This window comes from Lathyrus oleraceus, chromosome 7 (genome assembly GCF_024323335.1).
Source record: "Lathyrus oleraceus cultivar Zhongwan6 chromosome 7, CAAS_Psat_ZW6_1.0, whole genome shotgun sequence".
Taxonomy (NCBI): domain Eukaryota; kingdom Viridiplantae; phylum Streptophyta; class Magnoliopsida; order Fabales; family Fabaceae; genus Lathyrus; species Lathyrus oleraceus.
This window is the reverse complement of record NC_066585.1, coordinates 150030401-150058398: the sequence shown is the minus strand read 5'-3', so window position 1 is coordinate 150058398 and position 27998 is coordinate 150030401. Positions and strand designations below refer to the sequence as shown.

Sequence of the window (27998 nt, the reverse complement as noted above, 5' to 3'; positions counted from 1 at the left end):
GTTGTAAAACAGATAGAAAAAGTACTAGTGGAACATGTCACATCCTTGGTAATGCATTAGTCTCATGGTCATGCAAGAAACAAGTGTGTGTTGCTCTTAGTACGGCTGAAGCAGAATACATAGTAGCGGGTAGTTGTTGTGCACAGAATCTTTGGCTAAAGCAACAATTAAGTGACTATGGAATCGATCTTGGATGCATACCCCTCCGATGCGACAACACAAGTGTGAATAATATTACAAAGAATCCTGTCATGCACTCAAGGACCAAACACATAGACATTCGACACCATTTCCTTCGTGATCATGTGCTTAAAGGCGATGTCGAAGTTACCTTTGTCGATACTCATAAACAACTAGCGGACATTTTCACAAAACCACTCGCAAAAGAACCATTTTATAAGATTCGAAGAGAACTTGACATTTTGGATGAAGGTGATATATAAATCTTCCATAATTATTCACTATACATTATAATGAGGTCAAGGTACAGAAGTTTTTATTTTTCTTTTATTTATGAAATTTCTCTTTAAAATGTGTATATGAAATTTTTGCCTTTTGTTGATTTTATATTAGGTAAATTTATTTTTTTGATAATTTTTTTTCACTCAAAATTGCATTAGTATGTATATTACCTTGTCAAACTTAAATTTTTTGAAAATCCTTCATATTTTGGTTTGTGCAAAGCTACTGTTTTTTCACTTTTTTCTTAGAGTAATCGGTTACTCCAAATTGGGTAATCGATTACCCTGCCTGTTTTTTCCTTCCTCACGCGTTTTTCATATATGTAACCGATTACCCTTTTTAGAGAAATCGATTACCACTATTTCTTCCAGAATTATTTTTTAAAATTTTTAACACACGTGAGTTTTTGTCATAAAGAGTGTCGCACCTCGAAAAAATGGGGATACGACTTCAAAGCGAAGCGCGATCGCACACTCGCAATGATGGACTGAACAGAGTCGCCACCGAACTTTATTTATTCCTAAAAAGGAAAGGGGAAATATAGATAAAACCCCTAAAAGAAAGGATAAGATATGGTCATCGCAACCAATATCAGGGTTCGGGAGTCGGTTACGCAAGGGGAAGGTATTAGCACCCCTCACGTCCGTTGTACTCAACGGGAACCATTAGGTTAGTTGTGTGCGTTAGTGTTAATTGAAATGTTAGGCTTTTCGAATTATTAGGTGGGAAAGAAAGGAAGGATGAGAAGAGAATGTTTTTGGATTTTTGACGAAGGACTAAACCTAAGTTTTTTATTAGTGGGCCTGACAAGATTTAAAAATCCTGCTCCTACGTATCTCAAAAGAGAAATCAAGGCTTACATTGTATTAATGTTTGTTTGTTGGTCGACTTTAGCGAAAGCTATATTGTATTAATCGATGAAAACATTGTTTTACCCAAAACAGATGAGGAGTGGACGCATACCACACATCGAACGGATTTATAAATCTACATTCGGAAAAGCGTCACTTATCTCGACTCAATGATCGTGGCCGAAACATTGTTTTGCATCACCTTAAGACAATATATCTTTCATTTATGAAAAAGGTTTTTGATTAATCGCACGGCGGCAAGAAAAGAGTTTGATTGGTTGAATGTATTTTGAGTGATGGCGAGAACTTGGATGAGCGAGATATACATCTCGAATCCTAGTCTCAGGAGTGCATGGTATACACCATGTTCCATTTCCAACTTTATTGAAAGAGGTTAAGATATGAATTAAGTATTTTGGAGTCTGAAAGACGAGCACTTATGACTTGCAAGCTCTTACAACTTGGATCTAGTACTCGGGACTACGTCTGGACATTCCACCCAGGCAGTCTGTTTCTTTCCAATATTGCTAAGAAAATGATTCGAATATTTACGAATGTTTTGGAAGGAAGACGAATATTTATGGCTTGCAAGCTCTTACAGCTTGAGCCTAATATTCGGGATTATAACTGGATATTCCCTCCAGGATAATCTTTTTCTTCACGCTTTATTTAGAAAACGACTTGAATATTAGAGTGTTAAAGAGAAGACGAATATTAACGGCTTGCAAGCTCTTACAGCTTGAGCCTAATATTCGGGATTATAACTGGATATTCCCTCCAGGATAATCTTTTTCTTCACGTTTTATTTAGAAAACGATTTGAATATTGGAGTGTTAAAGAGAAGACGAATATTAACGGCTTGCAAGCTCTTACAGCTTGAGCCTAATATTCGGGATTATAACTGGATATTCCCTCCAGGATAATCTTTTTCTTCATATTTTATTTAGAAAACGATTTGAATATTGGAGTGTTAAAGAGAAGACGAATATTAACGGCTTGCAAGCTCTTACAACTTGATCCTAATATTCGGGATTATAACTGGATATTCCCTCCAGGATAATCTTTTTCATCACGCTTTATTAAAGGGTTTGAATATTATGTTTGATTTGTGAATTGATCTTGAAATGATTCACATTTATTTTTGGAATGTATTTTGAAATTGAGGAAAGTTGAAATTGATTTTAAAGTCGACTGAAATTTGAGTATGATTATTTATACGTGTAAAAGTATGGATATGGTACTAACCTAACTAAATTTGTTAACACACAAAAATCGACTAATCGAATAAATAAAAATAAAATGAAATAAATAAAATAAAATGGAATAGCAAGATAATATATAAAAAAAGAAATTAAGTGAAATGATAAGCATGACACAAATATAAACACAAGGATTGTCGTCCCTAAGTATTGAACCCACTCCACTAAAGGCAATGATAGTACTCTCTCTCCATTAGGCCATTCATGATTAATTGCTATCTTAATGCTAATTTAGATAAGTAAACCAAGATAGATTAAAAATTAGAATTAAAAATAAAAACTAAGATAAAAAATAGTCGGTTGGACTACCAAAAAAAAAAAACAGGAAATTAAACCCAGCCGCCTGGCTGTTGGGTTCTAGAGCTAATGGATTGAGATAAACATTAATATGTTAATATACATTACTAAATGAAAACCTTATTAAATAAAACCTAGGAAGTTTAAACGTAACTTTTAATGGTTTCAATGTTTATTCTGTTAAAAAATAAACAAAAGAAAGAAATTGGAAACAACGGTAACAAATGGTTTCAATGCTTCATCGTCCTCGTTCTCTCCCTCGCGTCCTCTTAACCTCACTTCTCTCAATCTCTCTCGCTAACAAACCCTCTCTCACAGCCGCTCAAACGCATCTCTCCTTCGCTCTCAACCTCGTGTCTCCCTCTCTCAACCTAAACATAAAAAAAAAACCATGGTTCCTAGAAGAGAATTGAATAAGACGGCTCACCTTCGGTGGTGATGGTGAGTTTGATCTTCCTCTCTTTGCTAGGTTCTTCACGCCGTCAATAAAATCAGGTTTTGCTCCCGAAAGTTAGGTTTTCGTTTGGCCGATTTTAGGGTTTTTTCGTTTGTGGTCGCCTCCTCAATTTTCCGTCCTCCCTTCTTCTGATTCTCTCCCTCTCTATTTATGTCCACAACTTTAGGGTTTTCAGTTTGGTATGGTGGAGTAAAACAGGTATTTGCCAACATCCTTTCTGTGAACTCAGTTTGCATTGGCCTTTTGGATGCTTGGATTTCGGAACGATAATCTGAACTCATGCTTTCTCCCTCTGTTTTGTCTTAATGCCAATTTGGGAATTTTTCTGAAATTCTACAGCTTTGACTAATGGCTATGTTTTTTACTGCAGTGAAACTTTGGGGTAAAAGCTTCTTCAGATTATATCTCTTGTGCTGTGTTGGAGGCTTCTTCTCAGATTTCTTAATGGTCGGGTCTGCACGGATGGCAGCATGAACCTTCTTGTAAAGCTCTTCAAGTCCATCAGCTTCGATTCCCTTCTTAATATACTCACTGAAATGAGTCTGATATTTCTCTGGTTCGTCTTCAATCCAAATCTTCATATAGGCAAAAACATGTCCACCAAAGATATATTTGCGGTGAACCTCAGCATCAAGCTCCTGCTTTTCCTTATCAAAACCAGCAAACCTCTTGTCACTGTGAGGAATATCCGAACCACCATCCAATGCACCCTTCAGAGCACCAAAGACACGGTTTCCAGTTGTGGTCTTAACAAGACCAACATCAAGAAGAGCACGGAATGGCCTCCTGGAATCACCTGGCTCCACAGAATAATCCTCTCCAGTAGCCTCAACATTTCCCTCATACTCTTCATCCATCTCAAGTGTCTTGAGAACCCGACGTGCCAAGAGGAGTCCAGTGGCATAAGTTGGATTTTGTCTTCCTGTCATGAAAAAAATAAGATGCAGGTTGGTTTTTCTGTCATGATGTTGATTGTTTTGCAGGTTTTGAGGATGAATTCATGTTGCAGTTGTTTCAAGCCCTTGTACATTGGATTCATGACCAAGTTGGTTTGAGCATAGCATCCAATTATTTGCGTCTTATTATCAAGAGGCAAAACTCTGCCTACTGCTCATCATTTCCTTGTCTTTTGATAACAGGTACAACATCCCCCAATAACTCGTATTTCAATGGATCACCCAACTCCCCTTATAGCGGCGGAGGTGGCGTGTTGGCGTGTTGGCGTGGTGGAAATCCAGCTTTGGCATCCTTCATGACTAATCAACTTGGAATTTGGGAACATGCCAACACCTATTGGAGAGCAGTTGAATGATGAAGAAATCTGAGTCAAAACGAGCATCAACAACAGTTGCGGTGAAGCCCAACAGAAAACATCAAAGCTAACTTCATCATTGCCTTCTTGTTTATCAACACCATCATTACTATTCTGTTTCTCTCGCTTTCTATTTTTCTATTATGATGCGTGTTTTGCTATAATTGTTCTTTGATATCTCTTATCCTCTGCTGATTTGTTCTTTGGCAGGTGGGTTTTACTTTGTTGCACCAATTGCTACTAAAGACTCATTGCAGACCGCTGAACAATGTCATATAGAGACATCAGAATTTCAGCACCAATCAATGTAATAATGAGCCACTCTAGGAAATCGGATTTCCTGTTTTGAAGAATTTCTTGTAGAAATCGGATGTTGTGCTCCACAAATTTCAACTTGAAATCAAGGCTCGCAAATCTCTGAGTTAACTCAAATTCATCCCGGAGATACTCCCATATCTGACCGTATTTGGCATCTTTCCATGCGATGTCTCCAACAGTAGCTACGACTGATGACGAGTTAATAATAGTAGGTACAGTTTCATCCCCCTTTTTTATCAGATGCAATTACAGGTTCGTCGCTTTTATCTGATACGGTTACAGGTTCTTCACTTTTATCTGATACGGTTACAGGTTCTTTATCAGTCTCTTTTATAACATCTTCAAAGTGTTCAAGCTCGTCATCATCAAAAGACTCGCTTTGCAACGCCGTGTTCCATAAAGGTGGTCTTGCTTTAAAGAGTTCAGAAAGAGGATATTTTGTTGCATAGTCCAACCATGGAAAGAAGGAAGGAACGGTTCTTCCATTTGAACCGTATTCCGTCACTTTTGACGGTATCATATGCTCTGTTGATATGCCAGCGGAAAGTTTTTAAATGCCGGTGATTAGCTTTAGTGCCTCAAATTTGTAATTTATGGTTGTTTGTAATTAGATGCCTATTATAATCCTTAATTTTTGTAGCTGTAATTGTTGAGTTCCAAGTAACAACATCTCTATATGCCATTCCTTCACCATGCCAGCATGGCTGCATGCAGATAGCAATCCAACAAAACTGATTTCGTTTGGTACCAATTGAGCTTGACACATACGAGAAAATATGTCTAATGCCTCATCACCATAACCATGCATTCTATAACCCGTGATCATGATGTTCCATGAGGCCACATCTTTCTCTGTCATAATATCAAAAACCATATGAGCATCTCTCATATTTCCGCATTTTGCATACATATCAATCAGTGCATTCGAAACAACAACACTAGAGCCATAACCAATTTTTGTAACAAACCCATGAACAACTCGTCCATTGTCAAAATCTCCTATCACAGAATATATAGACAAAACACCAGTAACTGCATATTTACAAGGAATCACCCCCTTCTCCCCCATCCTCCTAAACATCCACAAGGCACTTCCAACAAAAACAATCTAACTCCAACCCGAGTTTAAACAACAATCCATGAATCTTCTTAACCTCCAAAACCTCTGCAGAACTACCACAAGCTCGGATCACACACGGGAACGTGAATTTATCAGGAATAACAATACCCAGATGGCGCATTTGCTTATAAAGACCAACTCCGTATTGTGGAAGCCGATTTGAAACGAATCCAGCAATGATTGAATTGTAAGCAAAAACATTTTTGTCATGATGGGTAGGGTAGTTGAAGACTTTAAGAGCATAATCGATGAGGGTGCACTTGGAGTATATGTTGATGAGGCTGGTGATGGCAAGTGGGGATGAAAAGAAACCATTTTTGATCAAATGGGAATTGTCGGTTGCCTTTGGTCATGAATGTATGCAAATGAACTTTAGGCCAAGCGCCAAATAAAAATGAAAAAAATGAAAAAAATTCAGGGCCAAAATCGGGGTATGACAGTTGCCCCTATTTAAGCGTCTTCAACTAGAGAATATGAAGTAGGACACTCTTCATATGATCATAGTGGGAGATGGTTAAATACTAAGAAGACCCAGATTTTGATCCTGAATCCCTATGACATGATATGATATGATATGATATGATATGATATGATATGATATGATATGATATGATATGATATGATATGATATGATATGATATGATATGATATGATATGCATGAATGCATGATTCTCTTTTTTTTTTTTTTTTTTTTTTTGCTAGGGATATGGTGAACCCTTAACAGGAGATGCTACTAGGCGGATCAAATCTGTGGGGAATGTTGGTGGTCCACAGACAAATGGTAAAGAACAAACTTGCTAGGGAAAATAAATCCTGCTGGAGAGTCAGACACACCCTGGGGAGTAATCGAAGTGAAAGTTGATAAACAACATTTAAGGTACAAGAGATTTCGGTAGTAAGTTCACATATGACTTACTAAACCCGAATAAGGAAAAAAAATGCTACAATAGGTTCATATATGACCTGACAATACTGGAATAAAACACAACAAACAGGTTCATATATGACCTGACAATGCTGGGGAATATCAAGAAGTTCTGACAGCAAGTTCAGATATGACCTAACAAACTCAGAAAAAATCAAGAAGAGTGTATCAACAGATTCATATATGACCTGACAATACTGGAATGAAAGCTCAAAAGTAGGTTCATATATGACCTGACAACATTGAAACAATCATAGAGAAAGACTCTTCAGGACAGGTTCATATCTGACCTGACACTGGAATAAAGCTCAACAACAGGTTCATATATGACCTGAATAGTATTGAATCAACAGGAAAAAACTCTTTAGAACAGGTTCATATATGACCTAACACTGGAATAAGGCTCAACGACAGGTTCATATATGACCTGAATAGTATTGGACAACAGGGAAAAACTCTTCAGAACAGGTTCATATATGACCTGGCACTGGAATAAGGCTCAATGACATGTTCATGTATGACCTGAATAGTATTGAACAACAGGGAAAAACTCTTCAGAACAGGTTTATATATGACCTGACACTGGAATAAGGCTCAACAATAGGTTCATATATGACCTGAATAGTATTGAACAACAGGGAAAAACTCTTCAGAACAGGTTCATATATGACCTGACACTGGAATAAGGCTCAACAACAGGTTCATATATGACCTGAATAGTATTGAACAACAGGAAAAAACTCTTCAGAACAGGTTCATATATGACCTGACACTGGAATAAGGCTCAACAACAGGTTCATATATGACCTGAATAGTATTGAACAACAGGGAAAAACTCTTCAGAACAGGTTCATAGATGACCTGACACTGGAATAAGGCTCAACGATAGGTTCATATATGACCTGAATAGTATTGAACAACAGGTTCATATATGACCTGAAAGTGGAATAAAGCTCAACAACAGGTTCATATATGACAAGACCTGGGTCACCAACCGGATGTTGGTTTAAGGGCACCAAATACAAACTGGAATCAAAGGTCAAAGGATCTAGGATCGATAACAAGACCTGGGTCAATGCAAAATGAGCACGAAGTACATTTCAGCTATGCATGATTTGAATTTCCTTTTATGCATGATATATGAATGATCATGATTATGAGAATGTTGACACTGGGCAGACTAGGAGTTTGTAAAGGCTTTTTATGGAAGCTCATGATTCCTTAACACCGAGAACTCAACCAAATATTTTATGATAGATGTTGTCAAAGGAGGATTCTATCCAGTTTGATAGCCACAGCTTAGCCGATGGATCCTTTTGGAGGATTAATGAATCGTGCTAGCATAATTTTCGGGCACTCGTCTTAAACTCAATAGTTGTTGACGTATGGCAGAATTTGTTTGAGCAGTTTGAAAGCACGAAGAAAGAGGTTCTGCCCCTCTGTGGCTCATCTTGCCCCAGTCTGTTGGGTCTTTGAAAATGTTCACCTTGAAAGTGGGTTTGAAAACAACTTGCCATGAAACTACCTCGAGATGGCTTGCCCCAAGTGTTTGAAACTTGCAATGGTCTGAACTTGACTAACCAAATGTTGGAATGGTAGACTCTTGATTGACTTTCCTTGGATAGTTGGACTCATTGAGCTCTGAGGTGGCTTGCCCCAGTCTAAGTCTTAAAGCAAATTACTCTTGGCTAACTGAACCTTGGAGTGATTGGACTTACTGAGCTCTGAGGTGGCTTGCCCCGGTCTGATTCTTGAAGCAGATTACTCTTGGCTAGATGACCGTTAGGGTGATTAACTCGAATTAACTGATGCTCAAAGTGATTTGCCCCTGACTAGACTTCTTTCACTCCATCAAGTTCCTCAACTGTGTATTGAATTTCTTTGATGCTAAGTGTTGAATCGCAAATAAGATTGTTCATTCAAAAATGATAATTTTAATTCAATACTTATGCCAAAATTTGAAATCAAAATTTATTGATATGAACGGGTGAAATACAGTGAACGAGTCGTTGATAAGAACACAATGGTGATCAAGTCATTCACAGTATGCAAGTTGGTGTTATAACACCCCTTCTTCTACCCCAAATTATTTAACATATAATCAGAGTAAATAAGCACGCATATAAAGAAAAGGGCGTCACATCGACGTTTTCGAAACTTAAAACTTTCAAAAACCAACAATACACCTGGTCATTCAAAATAACACATTCCACTCATCATGAATATTCAAGCAATATGCGTTCGCAGCGGAAAATAAAGAATACTCATGTATTTCATAAAATGATTCATGTCCCATACCATGATCATCTCCCAATAATCACTTCAAATAAAATAAACAATTAATAACATAAAGCATATCAAAATAAGATACGAGTTCAATACCACTAATCTACCCAGTGTTACATGACCAGAGCATTGACTCATTACCTAATTTCAAACTAAATACAGAAACTCTCCAGCTAATCTTAAGCGAGCTACCGTCCACCTACTCCAGCAATACTACTCTGTAGTATCTGCATGATACCCATGTAAAGGTAACATTCAAACAGAAAGGGTGAGAATTCCAAAATCATTATGAAATAGCATAATAAGGCACAATGAATTAAAACACAATTTAAGAATTCATCACACTTGGTATAATCACTTCAATAGTATTAATCAACAATCATCTCACATATTTCAAACGTACATCGCATTCACATCAATACATGCATTCAATGATCACATAACTATAGACGACTCAATGCAAGACAATGTGACTCCATGCATATGGTACCTCAATGTGAACTCAAAGTTTCACCGCTTTCCGATTCAATATCTAGAATCCAAGCCACGCTTCCGATCCGGACAAGACCAAAGCCCTGCGTCTATTTCCAATGAAGGATCACCGCTTAATACTACGCCTAATCCCAATTAAGGATTAACGTCTGCTACGTCTATTTCCAATGAAGGATCACCGCTTAATACTACGCCTGATTCCAAGTAAGAATCAACGTCTGCTCATGTGAACCCACAGTTTCACCACTTCCACAATGAAGTCAACCATGCTATGAATGAATGCACACATACCAACACATATGCAATTAAGACCATCTATACCGTCTTAACATTCCACCTATCACCATGACTCACAATTGGTACATATACACATTCATCACCACACATCATTCATGATTACATATAGACATCCATTACCATAAATCATTCACAATTCAATAATGGTATACATACATATTCATACAATATTTTATTCACCAATATATGCCAACCATCAAATAGGTACACATCGATTTCATTCCAAAACGCACACAACAATTAAATATCAATTTTTTTTTAGTATTATAACAGTGTTAACCGGTTAACGCCCTGCGTTAACCGGTTAACGCAAAACAGAATGCGCTTCTTGGCAATTTATAACAGTGTTAACCGATTAACGCAAGACAGAATGCAATTTTTCATAAATCGTAACAGTGTTAACCGGTTAACGCCCTGGGTTAACCGGTTAACGCAAAACAGAAAGTTGTTCCTGCGCTAACGCGAAAACAGAATGCAGATTTTCCCGCATTTTTCATCGTTGGAGGACTTTCGGACCTCCGATTTCGATTCCGTAAAAAGCTACACGTTCAGAAAATTATAACTCATCCAATTATATATTCATTCACAGTTTTTACATAATTTAATCATCACAATTCAAGAGTATTTATCAAGACCCAATAATTCCAAAACCATGCCAATTAAGGATTTCAACCTAAATCATGTTCCTACCCATTGACCCAATTATACTAACCCATAATAATAAGGATTTCCCCCCTTACCTTGTCAATTTGATGGAAACCTTGACTCCTCTCGCTTTTCCTCTCCTCTTTCTCTATTGCCTTCAGTGCTCAAGTGAATTCTAATTCTCACTTCCTTCACTCTTACTATTTATAATAGTATTCTAGTTGGGCTTAAATCATCTAATTTAATCACTAGGCCCAATAATACCTAATATTTAAATACCTCTATTTAAATTTAATAATTAACCACTCACTATGCAACCAAGTTAATTAATCAATTCAATTATTTAATTATTTCTCATATCCTCTAGATAAGGAATTAATACACCAATTAATTAATTAACACTCCACATAATAATAATAATAGTATAATAATTAAATACTTAAAAAAATGGACTGTTACAACTCTCCCCCACTTAAAAGATTTTCGTCCTCGAAAATTTACCTCAAACAAACAACTCTGGATATGATTCCCTCATCTTATCCTCGAGTTCCCACGTAATATTTCCATTGGCGACTCCACCCCATATCACTTTTACCAAAGCAATCTCCTTACCACGAAGCTTCTTCACTTCTCGATCTTCAATCCGCACAGGTGATGTATCAACCGTCAAATTATCCCGTACTTGCACATCCTCTAACGGAACAACATGCGATGGTTCCGCAATGTACTTCCTCAATTGAGACACATGGAATACATCATGAAGATTAGAAAGTGATGGTGGTAATGCAATCCGATATGCCACTTCACCTATCCTCTCGGAAATCTGATAAGGACCAATGAAACGCGGCGTCAACTTACGCGACTTCAAAGCTCTACCAACACCCGTTATTGGCGTAACTCGAAGAAACACATGCTCGTCTTTCTCAAACTCAAGAGCTTTCCTCCTCTTATCATGATAACTCTTTTGACGACTCTGAGAAGCCTTCATCTTCCCTTGAATCATCTTAATCTTATCTGTAGTCTCTTGAATCAACTCGGGTCCAACCACATCACTCTCTCCCGATTCGTACCAACATAAAGGAGTTCTACACCTTCTGCCATAAAGGGCCTCAAACGGTGCCATTCCAATACTCGAATGGAAACTGTTATTATATGTAAACTCGATTAAAGGCAAGAAACTATCCCAATTTCCTCCTTGTTCCAAAACACAAGACCTCAAAAGATCTTCAAGTGACTGAATAGTCCTCTCCGTTTGACCATCAGTTTGCGGATGATATGCCGAACTCAAATGCAACTTCGTCCCCAAAGCACTTTGCAAACCTTCCCAAAATCTCGAAGTGAACCTCGGATCTCTATCCGAAACAATACTCGACAGTATACCATGCAAACACACAATCCTCTTGATATACAACTTAGCAAGTCTCTCCATCGAATAATCCATTCTCATTGGAATAAAATGAGCACACTTCGTCAGCATGTCCACAACGACCCAAATCGCCTCACAATTACTCGATGTTCTTGGTAAGCCCGAAACAAAATCCATAGAGATACTATCCCACTTCCACTCGGGAATAGATAACGATTGCATCAAACCAGACGACTTTTGATGTTCAATCTTTGACTTTTGACAAGTCAAACATGAATACACAAATTCCGCTACATCCTTCTTCATACCTTGCCACCAAAACATTTTCTTCAAGTCTTTATACATCTTAGTAGTACCAGGATGAATACTCAGGCCACTTCTATGCCCTTCCTCAAGAATCCTCTTTCTCAAATCCATACCATTCGGAACACACACTCGATCACGACACCCCATGATACCATTCTCATCAATCCGAAAGTCACCACCTTTACCTTGGTTAATCAATGTCATAACATCGACTAACTTCAAATCTAACCTCTGACCTTCTCTAATCTCGTCAAGAATGTCACACGTAAGCTTCAACGTCCCAAGCTTAACACACGAAGACGTCGCTTCACAAACCAAACTCAAATCCCTAAATTGCTCCAACAATTCAAACTCTCGCATCATCAACATAGACATATGCAATGACTTCCTACTCAATGCATCGGCTACAACATTCGCCTTCCCAAGATGATAATTCAAACCAAAATCATAATCCTTCAAGAATTCCAACCATCTCCTTTGCCTCATATTCAATTCTTTCTGATCGAACAAGTACTTCAAACTTTTGTGATCACTAAACACATCAAACCTCGATCCAAACAAGTAATGTCTCCAGAGCTTCAACACAAACACAACGGCGGCCAACTCTAAATCATGCGTCGGGTAATTCTTCTTATGAACTTTGAGTTGCCTTGAAGCATAAGCTACCACTTGCCCCTTTTGCATCAGAACACCTCCCAAACCCAACAAAGAAGCATCACAATACACCACGAAGGTTTCTAACGGATCCGGTAAAATCAAAATAGGAGCCGTAGTCAATCTTCTCTTAAGATCTTGAAAATTCGCTTCACACTGCGAAGTCCAAATGAAAGCTTGACCCTTCCTAGTCAACTGCGTCAACGGTAACGACAACTTAGAAAATCCCTCAATGAACTTCCTATAATAACCAGCCAAACCAAGGAAACTTCGAATCTCAGCAACAGACTTAGGAGCTTCCCACTGAGATACAGCTTCGATCTTCGTAGGATCCACAGAAATCCCACCGCTCGAAATCACATGTCCAAGAAAACTTACTTCACTCAACCAAAATTCACATTTAGAGAGTTTAGCAAACAACTTCCTCTCTTTCAACATCGATAACACAACCTTCAAATGCTCTGCATGATCCTCTTCGTCCTTAGAATAAATCAATATATCATCGATGAACACAACTACAAACTTATCCAGATAATCATGAAAGATTCTATTCATATACTCCATAAATACACCAGGTGCATTCGTCACCCCAAACGGCATCACGGAGTACTCGTAGTGACCGTACCTTGTCCTAAAAGCAGTCTTCTGAATATCCTCAGCCTTTACACGAATCTGATGATACCCAGACCTCAAATCAATTTTGCTAAACACACAAGCTCCAACCAGCTGATCCATCAGATCGTCAATCCTTGGAAGTGGATACTTGTTCTTAATCGTCACTTTATTCAATTGTCTATAATCAACACATAATCTCATAGAACCTTCTTTCTTCTTGACCAATAGCACAGGTGCACCCCACGATGACACACTAGGACGAATAAACTTCTTCTCGAGTAAGTCTTCAAGTTGACTCTTCAACTCTTTCAACTCAGAAGCGGACATTCGATAGGGAGTCGTCGATACAGGACTAGTTCCAGGAACTAAATCAATCGAAAACTCAACCTCACGTTCCGGCGGTAAATCACTTATATCTTCCGGAAATACCTCAGCAAATTCACAAACTATTGGCAGTTCTTCGATCGTCCTCTTCTCCCGAATACCCAAAGTTGCCAACAACATAAACAACTCGGCACCATTTTGCACCGATTCATCAACTTGCTTAGCAGACATACACCAATCTTCCTTAGCATCAACCTCAGGAAAAATAACCGTTTTCTCGAAACAGTTGATATACACCTAATTAACTTTTAACCAATTCATACCCAAAATCACGTCGAGTTGCTCTAACGGAAGACAAACTAAATCAATTCCAAAATTCCTACCAAATATACTCAACGGACAATTCAAACACACATAGGAAGTAGAAACAGAACCCATAGCAGGTGTATCAATAATCATACTTCTACGCATATCAGATAATATGAGATTCAGCCTCTTAGCACAATCCAAAGAAATGAAAGAATGTGTTGCACCGGTATCAATAATGGCAATCAAAGGTGTACCATTAATAAAGCACGTACCTTGGATTAGTCTATCATCGGTAGTGGTCTCCGCACCAGACAATGCAAACACCTTTCCCTTCACTTGCTCCTTCTTCGGTTTATCACATTGCGAACTAATGTGACCTTTCTCCCCACAATTGAAACAAGTTACGTTCGCCCTACACTGGTTTGCTCTGTGACCCGTCCTGCCATAATTGAAACACTTCCCAGAATCTCTACTTCACTCTGTAGCACGATGGCCTTCCACACCACATTTGAAGCACTTAAGTGGAATAGAAGATACTCCCCCACTTGGCTTCTTGCCAACACTAGATTGTCTCCTCTTGTCATCATATGGTTTTCCCCGATCTTGGTTTTTCCCCTTCAGACTCTTGTAGACAGAAGCACTCTCCCTACTATCCTCGTCATAAATCCGGCTCTTGTTAACCAATTCTGTAAAACGAGTAATCTGTTGGTAACCAATGGCCTTCTTGATATTATGTCTCAAGCCATTCACAAACTTCAAACATTTAGATCTCTCAGCATTAACAGTATTGTAATGAGGACAATACTTGATAAGCTCCTGAAATCTAGCAGCATAATCAGCAACGGTACCATTTCCTTGCTTCAATTCAAGGAACTCCACCTCTTTCTTCCCACGACAATCTTCTGGGCAATAGTTCTCCAAGAAGGTATCACGGAAAAGAGTCCAAGTAACTTCAATGTTGTCTTCTTCGAACCTCTGAAGAGTGTTATTCCACCAATCTTCAGCTTCCTTCTCAAGCATATGGGTACCAAACTGCACTTTCTGAGCATCCGTACAGTTCATGACTCTGAAGATCTTCTCAATTGCTTCCAGCCAAGCTTGAGCTTTCTCATGTGCATGCTCACCCTCAAAGATAGGAGGATTGTTCCGCTGGAAACTCCCCAAAGCACGGAACTCATCATCATCTCTCTTTTGGTTACCGGCATGCGCATTCGCTTGATGGGCATTCGCTTGATGGATCTGACCCATGGATTCCGCCAGCATCCTCAGCGCCTCAGCAATGGCATCGTCATTCCTGCCTGCAATCATTGTCCTGAATAACCCGTAACATCAAACAAACAGTATCGATCGTGTCAGATACACAAATCAAATACTACGGAAAACCTACTACTATTGACCAACTGGTCGACCATGCTCTGATACCACTAATGTAACACCCCTTCTTCTACCCCAAATTATTTAACATATAATCAGAGTAAATAAGCACGCATATAAAGAAAAGGGCATCACATCGACGTTTTCGAAACTTAAAACTTTCAAAAACCAACAATACACCTGGTCATTCAAAATAACACATTCCACTCATCATGAATATTCAAGCAATATGCGTTCGCAGCGGAAAATAAAGAATACTCATGTATTTCATAAAATGATTCATGTCCCATACCATGATCATCTCCCAATAATCACTTCAAATAAAATAAACAATTAATAACATAAAGCATATCAAAATAAGATACGAGTTCAATACCACTAATCTACCCAGTGTTACATGACCAGAGCATTGACTCATTACCTAATTTCAAACTAAATACAGAAACTCTCCAGCTAATCTTGAGCGAGCTACCGTCCACCTACTCCAGCAATACTACTCTGTAGTATCTGCACGATACCCATGTAAAGGTAACATTCAAACAGAAAGGGTGAGAATTCCAAAATCATTATGAAATAGCATAATAAGGCACAATGAATTAAAACACAATTTAAGAATTCATCACACTTGGTATAATCACGTCAATAGTATTAATCAACAATCATCTCACATATTTCAAACGTACATCGCATTCACATCAATATATGCATTCAATGATCACATAACTATAGACGACTCAATGCAAGACAATGTGACTCCATGCATGTGGTACCTCAATGTGAACTCAAAGTTTCACCGCTTTCCGATTCAATATCTAGAATCCAAGCCACGCTTCCGATCCAGACAAGACCAAAGCTCTGCATCTGTTTCCAATGAAGGATCACCGCTTAATACTACGCCTAATCCCAATTAAGGATTAACGTCTGCTACGTCTGTTTCCAATGAAGGATCACCGCTTAATACTATGCCTGATTCCAAGTAAGAATCAGCGTCTGCTCATGTGAACCCACAGTTTCACCACTTCCACAATGAAGTCAACCATGCTATGAATGAATGCACACATACCAACACATATGCAATTAAGACCATCTATACCGTCTTAACATTCCACATATCACCATGACTCACAATTGGTACATATACACATTCATCACCACACATCATTCATGATTACATATACACATCTATTACCATAAATCATTCACAATTCAATAATGGTATACATACATATTCATACAATATTTTATTCACCAATATATGCCAACCATCAAATAGGTACACATCGATTTCATTCCAAAACGCACACAACAATTAAATATCAATTTTTTTCAGTATTATAACAGTGTTAACCGGTTAACGCCCTGGGTTAACCGGTTAACGCAAAACAGAATGCGCTTCTTGGCAATTTATAACAGTGTTAACCGGTTAACGCCCTGGGTTAACCGGTTAACGCAAGACAGAATGCAATTTTTCATAAATCGTAACAGTGTTAACCGGTTAACACCCTGGGTTAACCGGTTGACGCAAAACAGAAAGTTGTTCCTGCGCTAATGCGAAAACATAATGCAGATTTCCCCGTATTTTTCATCGTTGGAGGACTTCCGGACCTCCGATTTCGATTCCGTAAAAAGCTACATGTTCGGAAAATTATAACTCATCAAATTATATATTCATTCACAGTTTTTACATAATTTAATCATCACAATTCAAGAGTATTTATCAAGACCCAATAATTCCAAAACCATGCCAATTAAGGATTTCAACCTAAATCATGTTCCTACCCATTGACCTAATTATACTAACCCATAATAATAAGGATTTCCCCCCCCCCCCCCCCCCTTACCTTGTCAATTTGATGGAAACCTTGACTCCTCTCGCTTTTCCTCTCCTCTTTCTCTATTGCCTTCAGTGCTCAAGTGAATTCTAATTCTCACTTCCTTCACTCTTACTATTTATAATAGTATTCTAGTTGGGCTTAAATCATCTAATTTAATCACTAGGCCCAATAATACCTAATATTTAAATACCTCTATTTAAATTTAATAATTAACCACTCACTATGCAACCAAGTTAATTAATCAATTCAATTATTTAATTATTTCTCATATCCACTAGATAAGGAATTAATACACCAATTAATTAATTAACACTCCACATAATTAAATTAAAATAATAATAATAATAGTATAATAATTAAATACTTAAAAAAATGGACTGTTACAGGTGCCATCAAATGATTAACAAAAATCGTTTGGAGTCAAGTTAACACAACCTTGTTATAGTATGCTTTCAAAATAAACCCTGCCTCAATTAGGTCTTTTAAGGGTTGTAACATGGTCTCGTTCACGGTTTTTTGAAACAAAAGGATATAAGGCTCAAAATTTATTTTTACTCACCCCTTCTTCTTCATGATCTCCAGATCCTACGTTCAGTTAATTCGATACACGCATCCGACTTCCAAGATGGTTTGAAGGTGTGATGAGGGTTCAAGACGAATTTTCTTGAAATGGCAGTCACCTTATTTTGTTTTTGTCGAGGATTTAATGACCTCTTTTGATTGATTTATTTTATCCCTAATTTTGCCTGGACCGCTTTTTGAAGCTTTTGGTCCATTGGGATGCCCTAACTTTTGCCTAAGTCATTTCGTGGGGTTTGACTTAGCGGACTTTTTTCAATCTTTTTTTTTTTTACGTTTTGACTGCCACATTATTGGTGTATGAGGATCAACCAATACTAATTTTAGCTTTTCTCAACTTCTTCGACGCTTCAACATGTGCGCGAAGGATGACATGTGGTTGAACCTAATTGGAGGGTGTACATATGGACGATTTTTTTTTGAAAAATCGAACGCATGATCAAACTATTTGAACATAACTACCCTGCCCCATGTTAAGATTAAGGGTTTTAGATCCAAAATAGGCACCAACTTCTAGGCTCAAAGTGGTTGACTAGGGATTAACTCCTTATCTCTTCAGTGTTTGGGGATTTGAAACAATGCCTTACATCATCGACAAGGTTTTACTCAAAAGCATACCACAATAATTTCAGGTGTTTCGTTTTCATCATCCTCCTTCCAATCTTTGTTAACACAACGGTTTGATAAACAAAAGTGATTGAGAGGAGTATTTTTGTTTTTAACATAAATGAGAAACAAGTGAATACGAATGGATTAATTCAAAAGATGCATAAACATTTCATTAATCTTACCAATTCAAAGAAAACAACAATGCTTAAAAGTAATTAACAATCAACATGCAAGGAAACTACAAAAAGAATGCTGAAACAAACAAATAATTGCCAGCTTCAGGGAATAACTTCTTCAAATTTGATCCATTAACTTCGGGGGACACCCTTTGAGATCTTCGCCCTTATTCGGCTGATAGGTTAACATTTACCACCAAGCTTCCTCCTTTCACTTCTCCTTTTCTTTCATTGGTATGGGTCGTGACATTGGAAATCCAAGGCGGTATCTCAATGCTCTTACCAGGAAACAATGATAGCTCATTAGCCACATCCCTGACATCTTCCTTGTGGAACAAAACCTTGAGGGGTTTCAAGGGTCCTTTCCCTTTCTCATTACCTGGCCCCAAAACCAAGGCATATGTACCTGAGCCTTCCTCTTTGAGTGTTGGTGACCTTATGTCAATCAATCTTTGCAGCTTGAGCTTAAAACTCTTGCATTCCTCGATGGAGTGCCCCACTATTCCAGTATGGTATTCGCACTTGACCTTCGGGTGATCTTCTTCAAAGATTAAGCTCTTTTTGTTAATCAACTCTCGTACCAAGGCTTTCGGCGCTAAGCAAGAATCCAGGTCATGTCCCAATGCTCCTTTATGGAATTCACATGTTGCATTTGGATTGTACCATGGCAGGTATGGTGACGTAGGTGTGAGAGCTCGAGGGGTCACCAAAGCATTCTGGATCAGCTGTGGGTAGAGCTTGCTATATGGCACCGGAATTGGGTCATCGTGATTTTTGTTCCTCTTGTTCTGATTCTGATTTTTGTTCTGAACCCCACTTCGGTGATTTTGAGGAGGAATAACCAAAGGATGTTGATGACGACGTCTTGAGGGAGGGCCCTATGCTGGTAGATGAGGAGCTTCCATATAGAATTTCCCTTGACTTGGGGTAACACCAGATGGATGTGGGGTAGTAGTTCCCTCTGTTGTAGCAATGGGTATAGGATAACCCTCTTTCCTCAATAAGGCTTGCAGGGTTTCCACGACCCATCCCATTTGGCTCTTCAAAAGATTGAGTTCCTCCTTCAATGCTTTTGACTTTTCCTTAGCTCGTCCATCATCTCTTGAGACATGGTTCTTTGTTCTAAACGTGTGTCAGGAATCACTTTGCTTATCATGGACAAAGGATAGATGAGTTGTTTTGGTATTTTCGAGAAATGATATGAAATGCATGATGACGAATGCATATGCAACGGTATATGAATGGATGCAATGCATTTTTTTTTGTATAGGTTCAATAGGCTTAAGGCATGGATAAGTCTGATTGCTTTATATAGAACATGGTTCTCACCAGGTATGATTTAAGTTTTTTTTTTTAAAGTTCCTAAAGTCATGGATCCATTAGACTGTTTGCTACCTGCGGCAACTTACTTGCCGGCCATCAACTCCATCTAAAGAATCTACTCTAAGTGAGGTTCTCGCATCGATCCAACGAGAAATTCATCTCGCAGACCCATACTACGCAACCATCTTCCCTAGTTGGACAAAGAACTAAGGTTCTACAAATGGTTCTCAGAGTCATGGATCCTAAAGAAAATATCGAAGCTTACGACAACTTACTAGCCGAGCGACAACATCCTCTCAAGAATCTACTCTAAGTAAGGTTCTCGTACCGACCCAACGAGAAATACATCTCGCGGACCCGCACTACTCAACCTCGTCCTATCTTATGTTTTTACTCGAGACTCGGGTAAAAAGTCTTTCCCACAAGGTTTGCAATCAGAGTATCCAAGTACCAAACCATAATCGAACCAATACAATAGGTTCATATCAATATGACAATAGAGATAGTAAAAACAATAAAGAAAAGCCACATAGGTAAACAAACAAAGGCACACAAACGACCTAACTAGGCTTGACTCACTTAGGGATTTGTCGTCCCCAACAGAGTCGCCATCTGTCGCACCTCGAAAAAATGGGGATACGACTTCAAAGCGAAGCGCGATCGCACGCTCACAATGATGGACTGAACAGAGTCGCCACCGAACTTTATTTATTCCTAAAAAGGAAAGGGGAAATATTGATAAAACCCCTAAAAGAAAGGATAAGATATGGTCATCGCAACCAATATCAGGGTTCGGGAGTCGGTTACGCAAGAGGAAGGTATTAGCACCCCTCACGTCCGTTGTACTCAACGGGAACCATTAGGTTAGTTGTGTGCGTTAGTGTTAATTGAAATGTTAGGCTTTTCGAATTATTAGGTGGGAAAGAAAGGAAGGATGAGAAGAGAATGTTTTTGGATTTTTGACGAAGGACTAAACCTAAGTTTTTTATTAGTGGGCCTGACAAGATTTAAAAATCCTGCTCCTACGTATCTCAAAAGAGAAATCAAGGCTTACGTAGTTCTGGGTAGAAAAATGTTTGTTTGTTGGTCGACTTTAGCGAAAGCTATATTGTATTAATCGACGAAAACATTGTTTTACCCAAAACAGATGAGGAGTGGACGCATACCACACATCGAACGGATTTATAAATCTACATTCGGAAAAGCGTCACTTATCTCGACTCAACAATCGTGGCCGAAATATTGTTTTGCATCACCTTAAGACAATATATCTTTCACTTATGAAAAAGGTTTTTGATTAATCACACGGCGGCAAGAAAAGAGTTTGATTGGTTGAATGTATTTTGAGTGATGGCGAGAACTTGGATGAGCGAGATATACATCTCGAATCCTAGTCTCAGGAGTGCATGGTATACACCATGTTCCATTTCCAACTTTATTGAAAGAGGTTAAGATATGAATTAAGTATTTTGGAGTCTGAAAGACGAGCACTTATGACTTGCAAGCTCTTACAGTTTGGGTCTAGTACTCGGGACTACGTCTGGACATTCCACCCAGGCAGTCTGTTTCTTTCCAATATTGCTAAGAAAATGATTCGAATATTTACGAATGTTTTGGAAGGAAGACGAATATTTATGGCTTGCAAGCTCTTACAGCTTGAGCCTAATATTCGGGATTATAACTGGATATTCCCTCCAGGATAATCTTTTTCTTCACGCTTTATTTAGAAAACGACTTGAATATTAGAGTGTTAAAGAGAAGACGAATATTAACGGCTTGCAAGCTCTTACAGCTTGAGCCTAATATTCGGGATTATAACTGGATATTCCCTCCAGGATAATCTTTTTCTTCACGTTTTATTTAGAAAATGATTTGAATATTGGAGTGTTAAAGAGAAGACGAATATTAACGGCTTGCAATATTGGAGTGTTAAAGAGAAGACGAATATTAACGGCTTGCAAGCTCTTACAGCTTGAGCCTAATATTCGGGATTATAACTGGATATTGCCTCCAGGATAATCTTTTTCTTCACATTTTATTTAGAAAACGATTTGAATATTGGAGTGTTAAAGAGAAGACGAATATTAACGGCTTGCAAACTCTTACAGCTTGAGCCTAATATTCGGGATTATAATTGGATATTCCCTCCAGGATAATCTTTTTCTTCACGCTTTATTAAAGGGTTTGAATATTATGTTTGATTTGTGAAATGATCTTGAAATGATTCACATTTATTTTTGGAATGTATTTTGAAATTGAGGAAAGTTGAAATTGATTTTAAAATCGACTGAAATTTGAGTATGATTATTTATACGTATAAAAGTATGGATATGGTACTAACCTAACTAAATTAGTTAACACACAAAAATCGACTAATCGAATAAATAAAAATAAAATGAAATAAATAAAATAAAATGGAATAGCAAGATAATATATAGAAAAAGAAATTAAGTGAAATGATAAGCATGACACAAATATTAAGTGAAATGATAAGCATGACACAAATATAAACACAAGGATTGTTGTCCCCAAGTATTGAACCCACTCCACTAAAGGCAATGATAGTACTCTCTTTCCACTAGGCCATTCATGATAAATTGCTATATTAATGCTAATTCAGATAAGTAAACCAAGATAGATTAAAAATTAGAATTAAAAATAAAAACTAAGATAAAAAATAGTCTGTTGGACTACCAAAAAAAAAAAAACAGGAAATTAAACCCAGCCGCCTGGCTGTTGGGTTCTAGAGCTAATGGATTGAGATAAACATTAATATGTTAATATACATTACTAAATGAAAACATTATTAAATAAAACCTAGGAAGTTTAAACGTAACTTTTAATGGTTTCAATGTTTATTCTGTTAAAAAATAAATAAAAGAAAGAAATTGGAAACAACGGTAACAGATGGTTTCAATGCTTCATCGTCCTCGTTCTCTCCCTCGCTTCCTCTTAACCTCACTTCTCTCAATCTCTCTCGCTAACAAACCCTCTCTCACAGCCGCTCAAACGCATCTCTCCTTCGCTCTCAACCTCGCGTCTCCCGCTCTCAACCTAAACACAAAAAAAACCATGGTTCCTAGAAGAGAATTGAATAAGACGGCTCACCTTCGGTGGTGACGGTGAGTTTGATCTTCCTCTCTTTGCTAGGTTCTTCATTCCGTCAACAAAATCAGGCTTTGCTCCCGAAAGTTAGGTTTTTGTTTGGCCGATTTTAGGGTTTTTTCGTTTGTGGTTGCCTCCTCAATTTTTCGTCCTCCCTTCTTCTGATTCTCTCCCTCTCTATTTATGTCTACAGCTTTAGGGTTTTCAGTTTGGTATGGTGGAGTAAAACAGGTATTTGCCAACATCCTTTCTGTGAACTCAGTTTGCATTGGCCTTTTGGATGCTTGGATTTCGGAACGGTAATCTGAACTCATGCTTTCTCCCTCTATTTTGTCTTAATGCCAATTTGGGAATTTTTCTGAAATTCTACAGCTTTGACTAATGGCTATGTTTTTTACTGCAGTGAAACTTTGGGGTAAAAGCTTCTTCAGATTATATCTCTTGTGCTGTGTTGGAGGCTTCTTCTCAGATTTCTTAATGGTCGGGTCTGCACGGATGGCAGCATGAACCTTCTTGTAAAGCTCTTCAAGTCCATCAGCTTCGATTCCCTATTTAATATACTCACTGAAATGAGTCTGATATTTCTCTGGTTCGTCTTCAATCCAAATCTTCATATAGGCAAAAACATGTCCACCAAAGATATATTTGCGGTGAACCTCAGCATCAAGCTCCTGCTTTTCCTTATCAAAACCAGCAAACCTCTTATCACTGTGAGGAATATCCGAACCACCATCCAGTGCACCCTTCAGAGCACCAAAGACACGGTTTCCAGTTGTGGTCTTAACAAGACCAACATCAAGGAGAGCACGGAATGGCCTCCTGGAATCAGCTGGCTCCACAGAATAGTCCTCTCCAGTAGCCTCAACATTTCCCTCATACTCTTCATCCATCTCAAGTGTCTTGAGAATCCGACGTGCCAAGAGGAGTCCAGTGGCATAAGTTGGATTTTGTCTTCCTGTCATGAAAAAAATAAGATGAAGGTTGGTTTTTCTGTCATGATGTTGATTGTTTTGCAGGTTTTGAGGATGAATTCATGTTGCAGTTGTTTCAAGCCCTTGTACATTGGATTCATGACCAAGTTGGTTTGAGCATAGCATCCAATTATTTGCGTCTTATTATCAAGAGGCAAAACTCTGCCTACTGCTCATCATTTCCTTGTCTTTTGATAACAGGTACAACATCCCCTAATAACTCGTATTTCAATGGATCACCCAGCTCCCCTTATAGCGGCGGAGGTGGCGTGTTGGCGTGTTGGCGTGGTGGAAATCCAGCTTTGGCATCCTTCATGACTAATCAACTTGGAATTTGGGAACATGCCAACACCTATTGGAGAGCAGTTGAATGATGAAGAAATCTGAGTCGAAACGAGCATCAACGACAGTTGCGGTGAAGCCCAACAGAAAACATCAAAGCTAACTTCATAATTGCCTTCTTGTTTATCAACACCATCATTACTATTCTGTTTCTCTCGCTTTCTATTTTTCTATTATGATGCGTGTTTTGCTATAATTGTTCTTTGATATCTCTTATCCTCTGCTGATTTGTTCTTTGGCAGGTGGGTTTTACTTTGTTGCACCAATTGCTGCTAAAGACTCATTGCAGACCGCTGAACAATGTCATATAGAGACAGCAGAATTTCAGCACCAATCAATGTAATAATGAGCCACTCTAGGAAATCGGATTTCCTGTTTTGAAGAATTTCTTGTAGAAATCGGATGTTGTGCTCCACAAATTTCAACTTGAAATCAAGGCTCGCAAATCTCTGAGTTAACTCAATTTCATCCCGGAGATACTCCCATATCTGACCGTATTTGGCATCTTTCCATGCGATGTCTCCAACAGTAGCTACGACTGATGACGAGTTAATAACAGTAGGTACAATTTCATCCCCTTTTTTTATCAGATGCAATTACAGGTTCATCGCTTTTATCTGATACGGTTACAGGTTCTTCCCTTTTATCTGATACGGTTACAGGTTCTTTATCAGTCTCTTTTATAACATCTTCAAAGTGTTCAAGCTCGTCATCATCAAAAGACTCGCTTTGCAACGCCGTGTTCCATAAAGGTGGTCTTGCTTTAAAGAGTTCAGAAAGAGGATATTTTGTTGCATAGTCCAACCATGGAAAGAAGGAAGGAACGGTTCTTCCATTTGAACCGTATTCCGTCACTTTTGACGGTATCATATGCTCTGTTGATATGCCAGCGGAAAGTTTTAAAATGCCGGTGATTAGCTTTAGTGCCTCAAATTTGTAATTTATGGTTGTTTGTAATTAGATGCCTATTATAATCCTTAATTTTTGTAGCTGTAATTGTTGAGTTCCAAGTAACAACATCTCTATATGCCATTCCTTCACCATGCCAGCATGGCTGCATGCAGATAGCAATCCAACAAAACTGTTTTCGTTTGGTACCAATTGAGCTTGACACATACGAGAAAATATGTCTAATGCCTCATCACCATAACCATGCATTCCATAACCCATGATCATGATGTTCCATGAGGCTAAATCTTTCTCTGTCATAATATCAAAAACCATCCGAGCATCTCTCATATTTCCGCATTTTGCATACATATCAATCAGTGCATTCGAAACAACAACACTAGAGCCATAACCAATTTTTGTAACAAACCCATGAACAACTCGTCCATTGTCAAAATCTCCTATCACAGAATATATAGACAAAACACCAGTAACTGCATATTTACAAGGAATCATCCCATTCTCCCCCATCCTCCTAAACATCCACAAGGCACTTCCAACAAAAACAATCCAACTCCAACCCGGGTTTAAACAACAATCCATGAATCTTCTTAACCTCCAAAACCTCTGCAGAACTACCACAAGCTCGGATCACACACGGGAACGTGAATTTATTAGGAACAACAATACCCAGATGGCGCATTTGCTTATAAAGACCAACTCCGTATTGTGGAAGCCGATTTGAAACGAATCCAGCAATGATTGAATTGTAAGCAAAAACATTTTTGTCATGATGGGTAGGGTAGTTGAAGACTTTAAGAGCATAACCGATGAGGGTGCACTTGGAGTATATGTTGATGAGGCTGGTGATGGCAAGTGGGGATGAAAAAAAGCCATTTTTGAGCAAATGGGAATGGTCGGTTGCCTTTGGTCATGAATGTATGCAAATGAACTTTAGGCCAAGCGCCAAATAAAAATGAAAAAAATTCAGGGCCAAAATCGGGGTATGACAAAGAGTACTTTTGGTCTGAAGTGTTTTTTTTTGCTTAAGTCAATCACTTCAGCATTGGTACTCTATATCTCTCTCTTTCCATTCCATACTAAGTTTGGTTTATATTATATTTGTATTATCTTTTGTTTCATTCTTGTGTTATGTGGTGCTTGGTGTATGGTGTTTGCATATTGTTACTTATTTCACCCTTTTTGTTAATGACAAATGGGGATAAGAGATTGTTATTGTGTTATTTCTTTGTTTTCTGTTTCTCTCTAACAAAATGCAGATTTCAAAAGACTCCTTAAATCATAAATTAAGGGGGAGCATTTGCTAGAGAAACATGCTTGGATCGAACTTTCAATTTTTTTGGGTTGTCATCATCAAAAAGGGGGAGATTGTGAAGACATGACTTCTCAAATGTTTTGATGACGACAAACTTCTCTACAAGTCTAAGATTGATTAATAAAAAGGATTGATCAAGATTCAAGCTCATGAAGGAAGTTTTCAACTAAATGATCAAGTCTCGATGAAACTCATGAAGATTCGTATTTCAAATGAATAGGTATAACACTTGACCTCTAGATGATTATACAAGTGTTCAAAACATGTCTCATTCATGCCATAATCACTGGAAGTAATTTTATGCATCAAAGAAATCATAACACTTCATTGTTTAAGCTATTTTTCAAATCTGGGATGAAGTAATCGATTATCCATTTTAAGGTAATCGATTACTCTGTGAAAAATTTAAATATTTTTACACGTTGGAGGCAAGTAACCGATTACCCATATTAAGGTAATCGATTACCACTGAACCAGATGCAAAAATCAGTGCATCTCTTCATGGAAACTTTTCTATTTTCTTTACCATGAACCATGGCATCCTTTGGGTAATTGCATCCATTTGAGGAGGTGTTTAGACAACATATATACATCATTTTTTCAGATTTCAAATTCACCTCCTTGCAAAAATTTCAAATCAATTACTCATATTCTTTCAAACATTTTTTAAGTGTTATTCCAAATTTTCTTAAGAGTGAAACCTTGCATAAACCTTTTTTTAAGCATCATAGTTTCATTCCATACAAAGAACACTTGTATAATTATTGTAGAATTAAGTGTTACAAAGGAGAAGATCAATTGATAAATTGATATACTTCAAATTTTCAACTATTTCATCTTCTACAAAAATTCAGAATTGTATCTCTTGATTACAACTTATTTATAGGATTGTTAAGAATAAGTTTGTAAGGTTTTATCCTTGATATCCGGTGTGTGGATGCAAGAGGTCCTTTTGTGAGAATTTGAGTCTCGATTGGACTTAAAACATTGTAAATCCAAGAGGATTGTTCTTGGTGTGTTAGAATTAGATAGAAAGTCCTTAAGGTGTCTTGTCTAAGAATCTAACATTATAGTGAATTCTCTTTTGTGTTGAAAGGGGAGTGGAGTATTCTCGACCTGTGAGGGGAACCACTATACATCGTGGTGTTCTTTACTTTCCGCACT

The 27998-nt window shown here is 38.0% G+C and overlaps 1 protein-coding gene and 2 pseudogenes across 1 annotated transcript; all 3 read right to left on the bottom strand.

Annotated features, from left to right (window-relative positions):
• Positions 1–3628: 3628 nt before the first annotated feature.
• LOC127102517 (60S ribosomal protein L5-like) lies at positions 3629–4255 on the bottom strand. The gene has a single exon (XM_051039880.1). The coding sequence runs from the start codon at positions 4253–4255 to the stop codon at positions 3629–3631; it is 627 nt and encodes a 208-aa protein (XP_050895837.1).
• A 1308-nt stretch (positions 4256–5563) lies between these two features.
• The window catches only part of LOC127102516 (pentatricopeptide repeat-containing protein At3g14730-like), a 33910-nt pseudogene continuing 11475 nt past the window's right edge, over positions 5564–27998 (bottom strand).
• Positions 23633–24259, bottom strand: LOC127108256 (60S ribosomal protein L5-like; annotated as a pseudogene).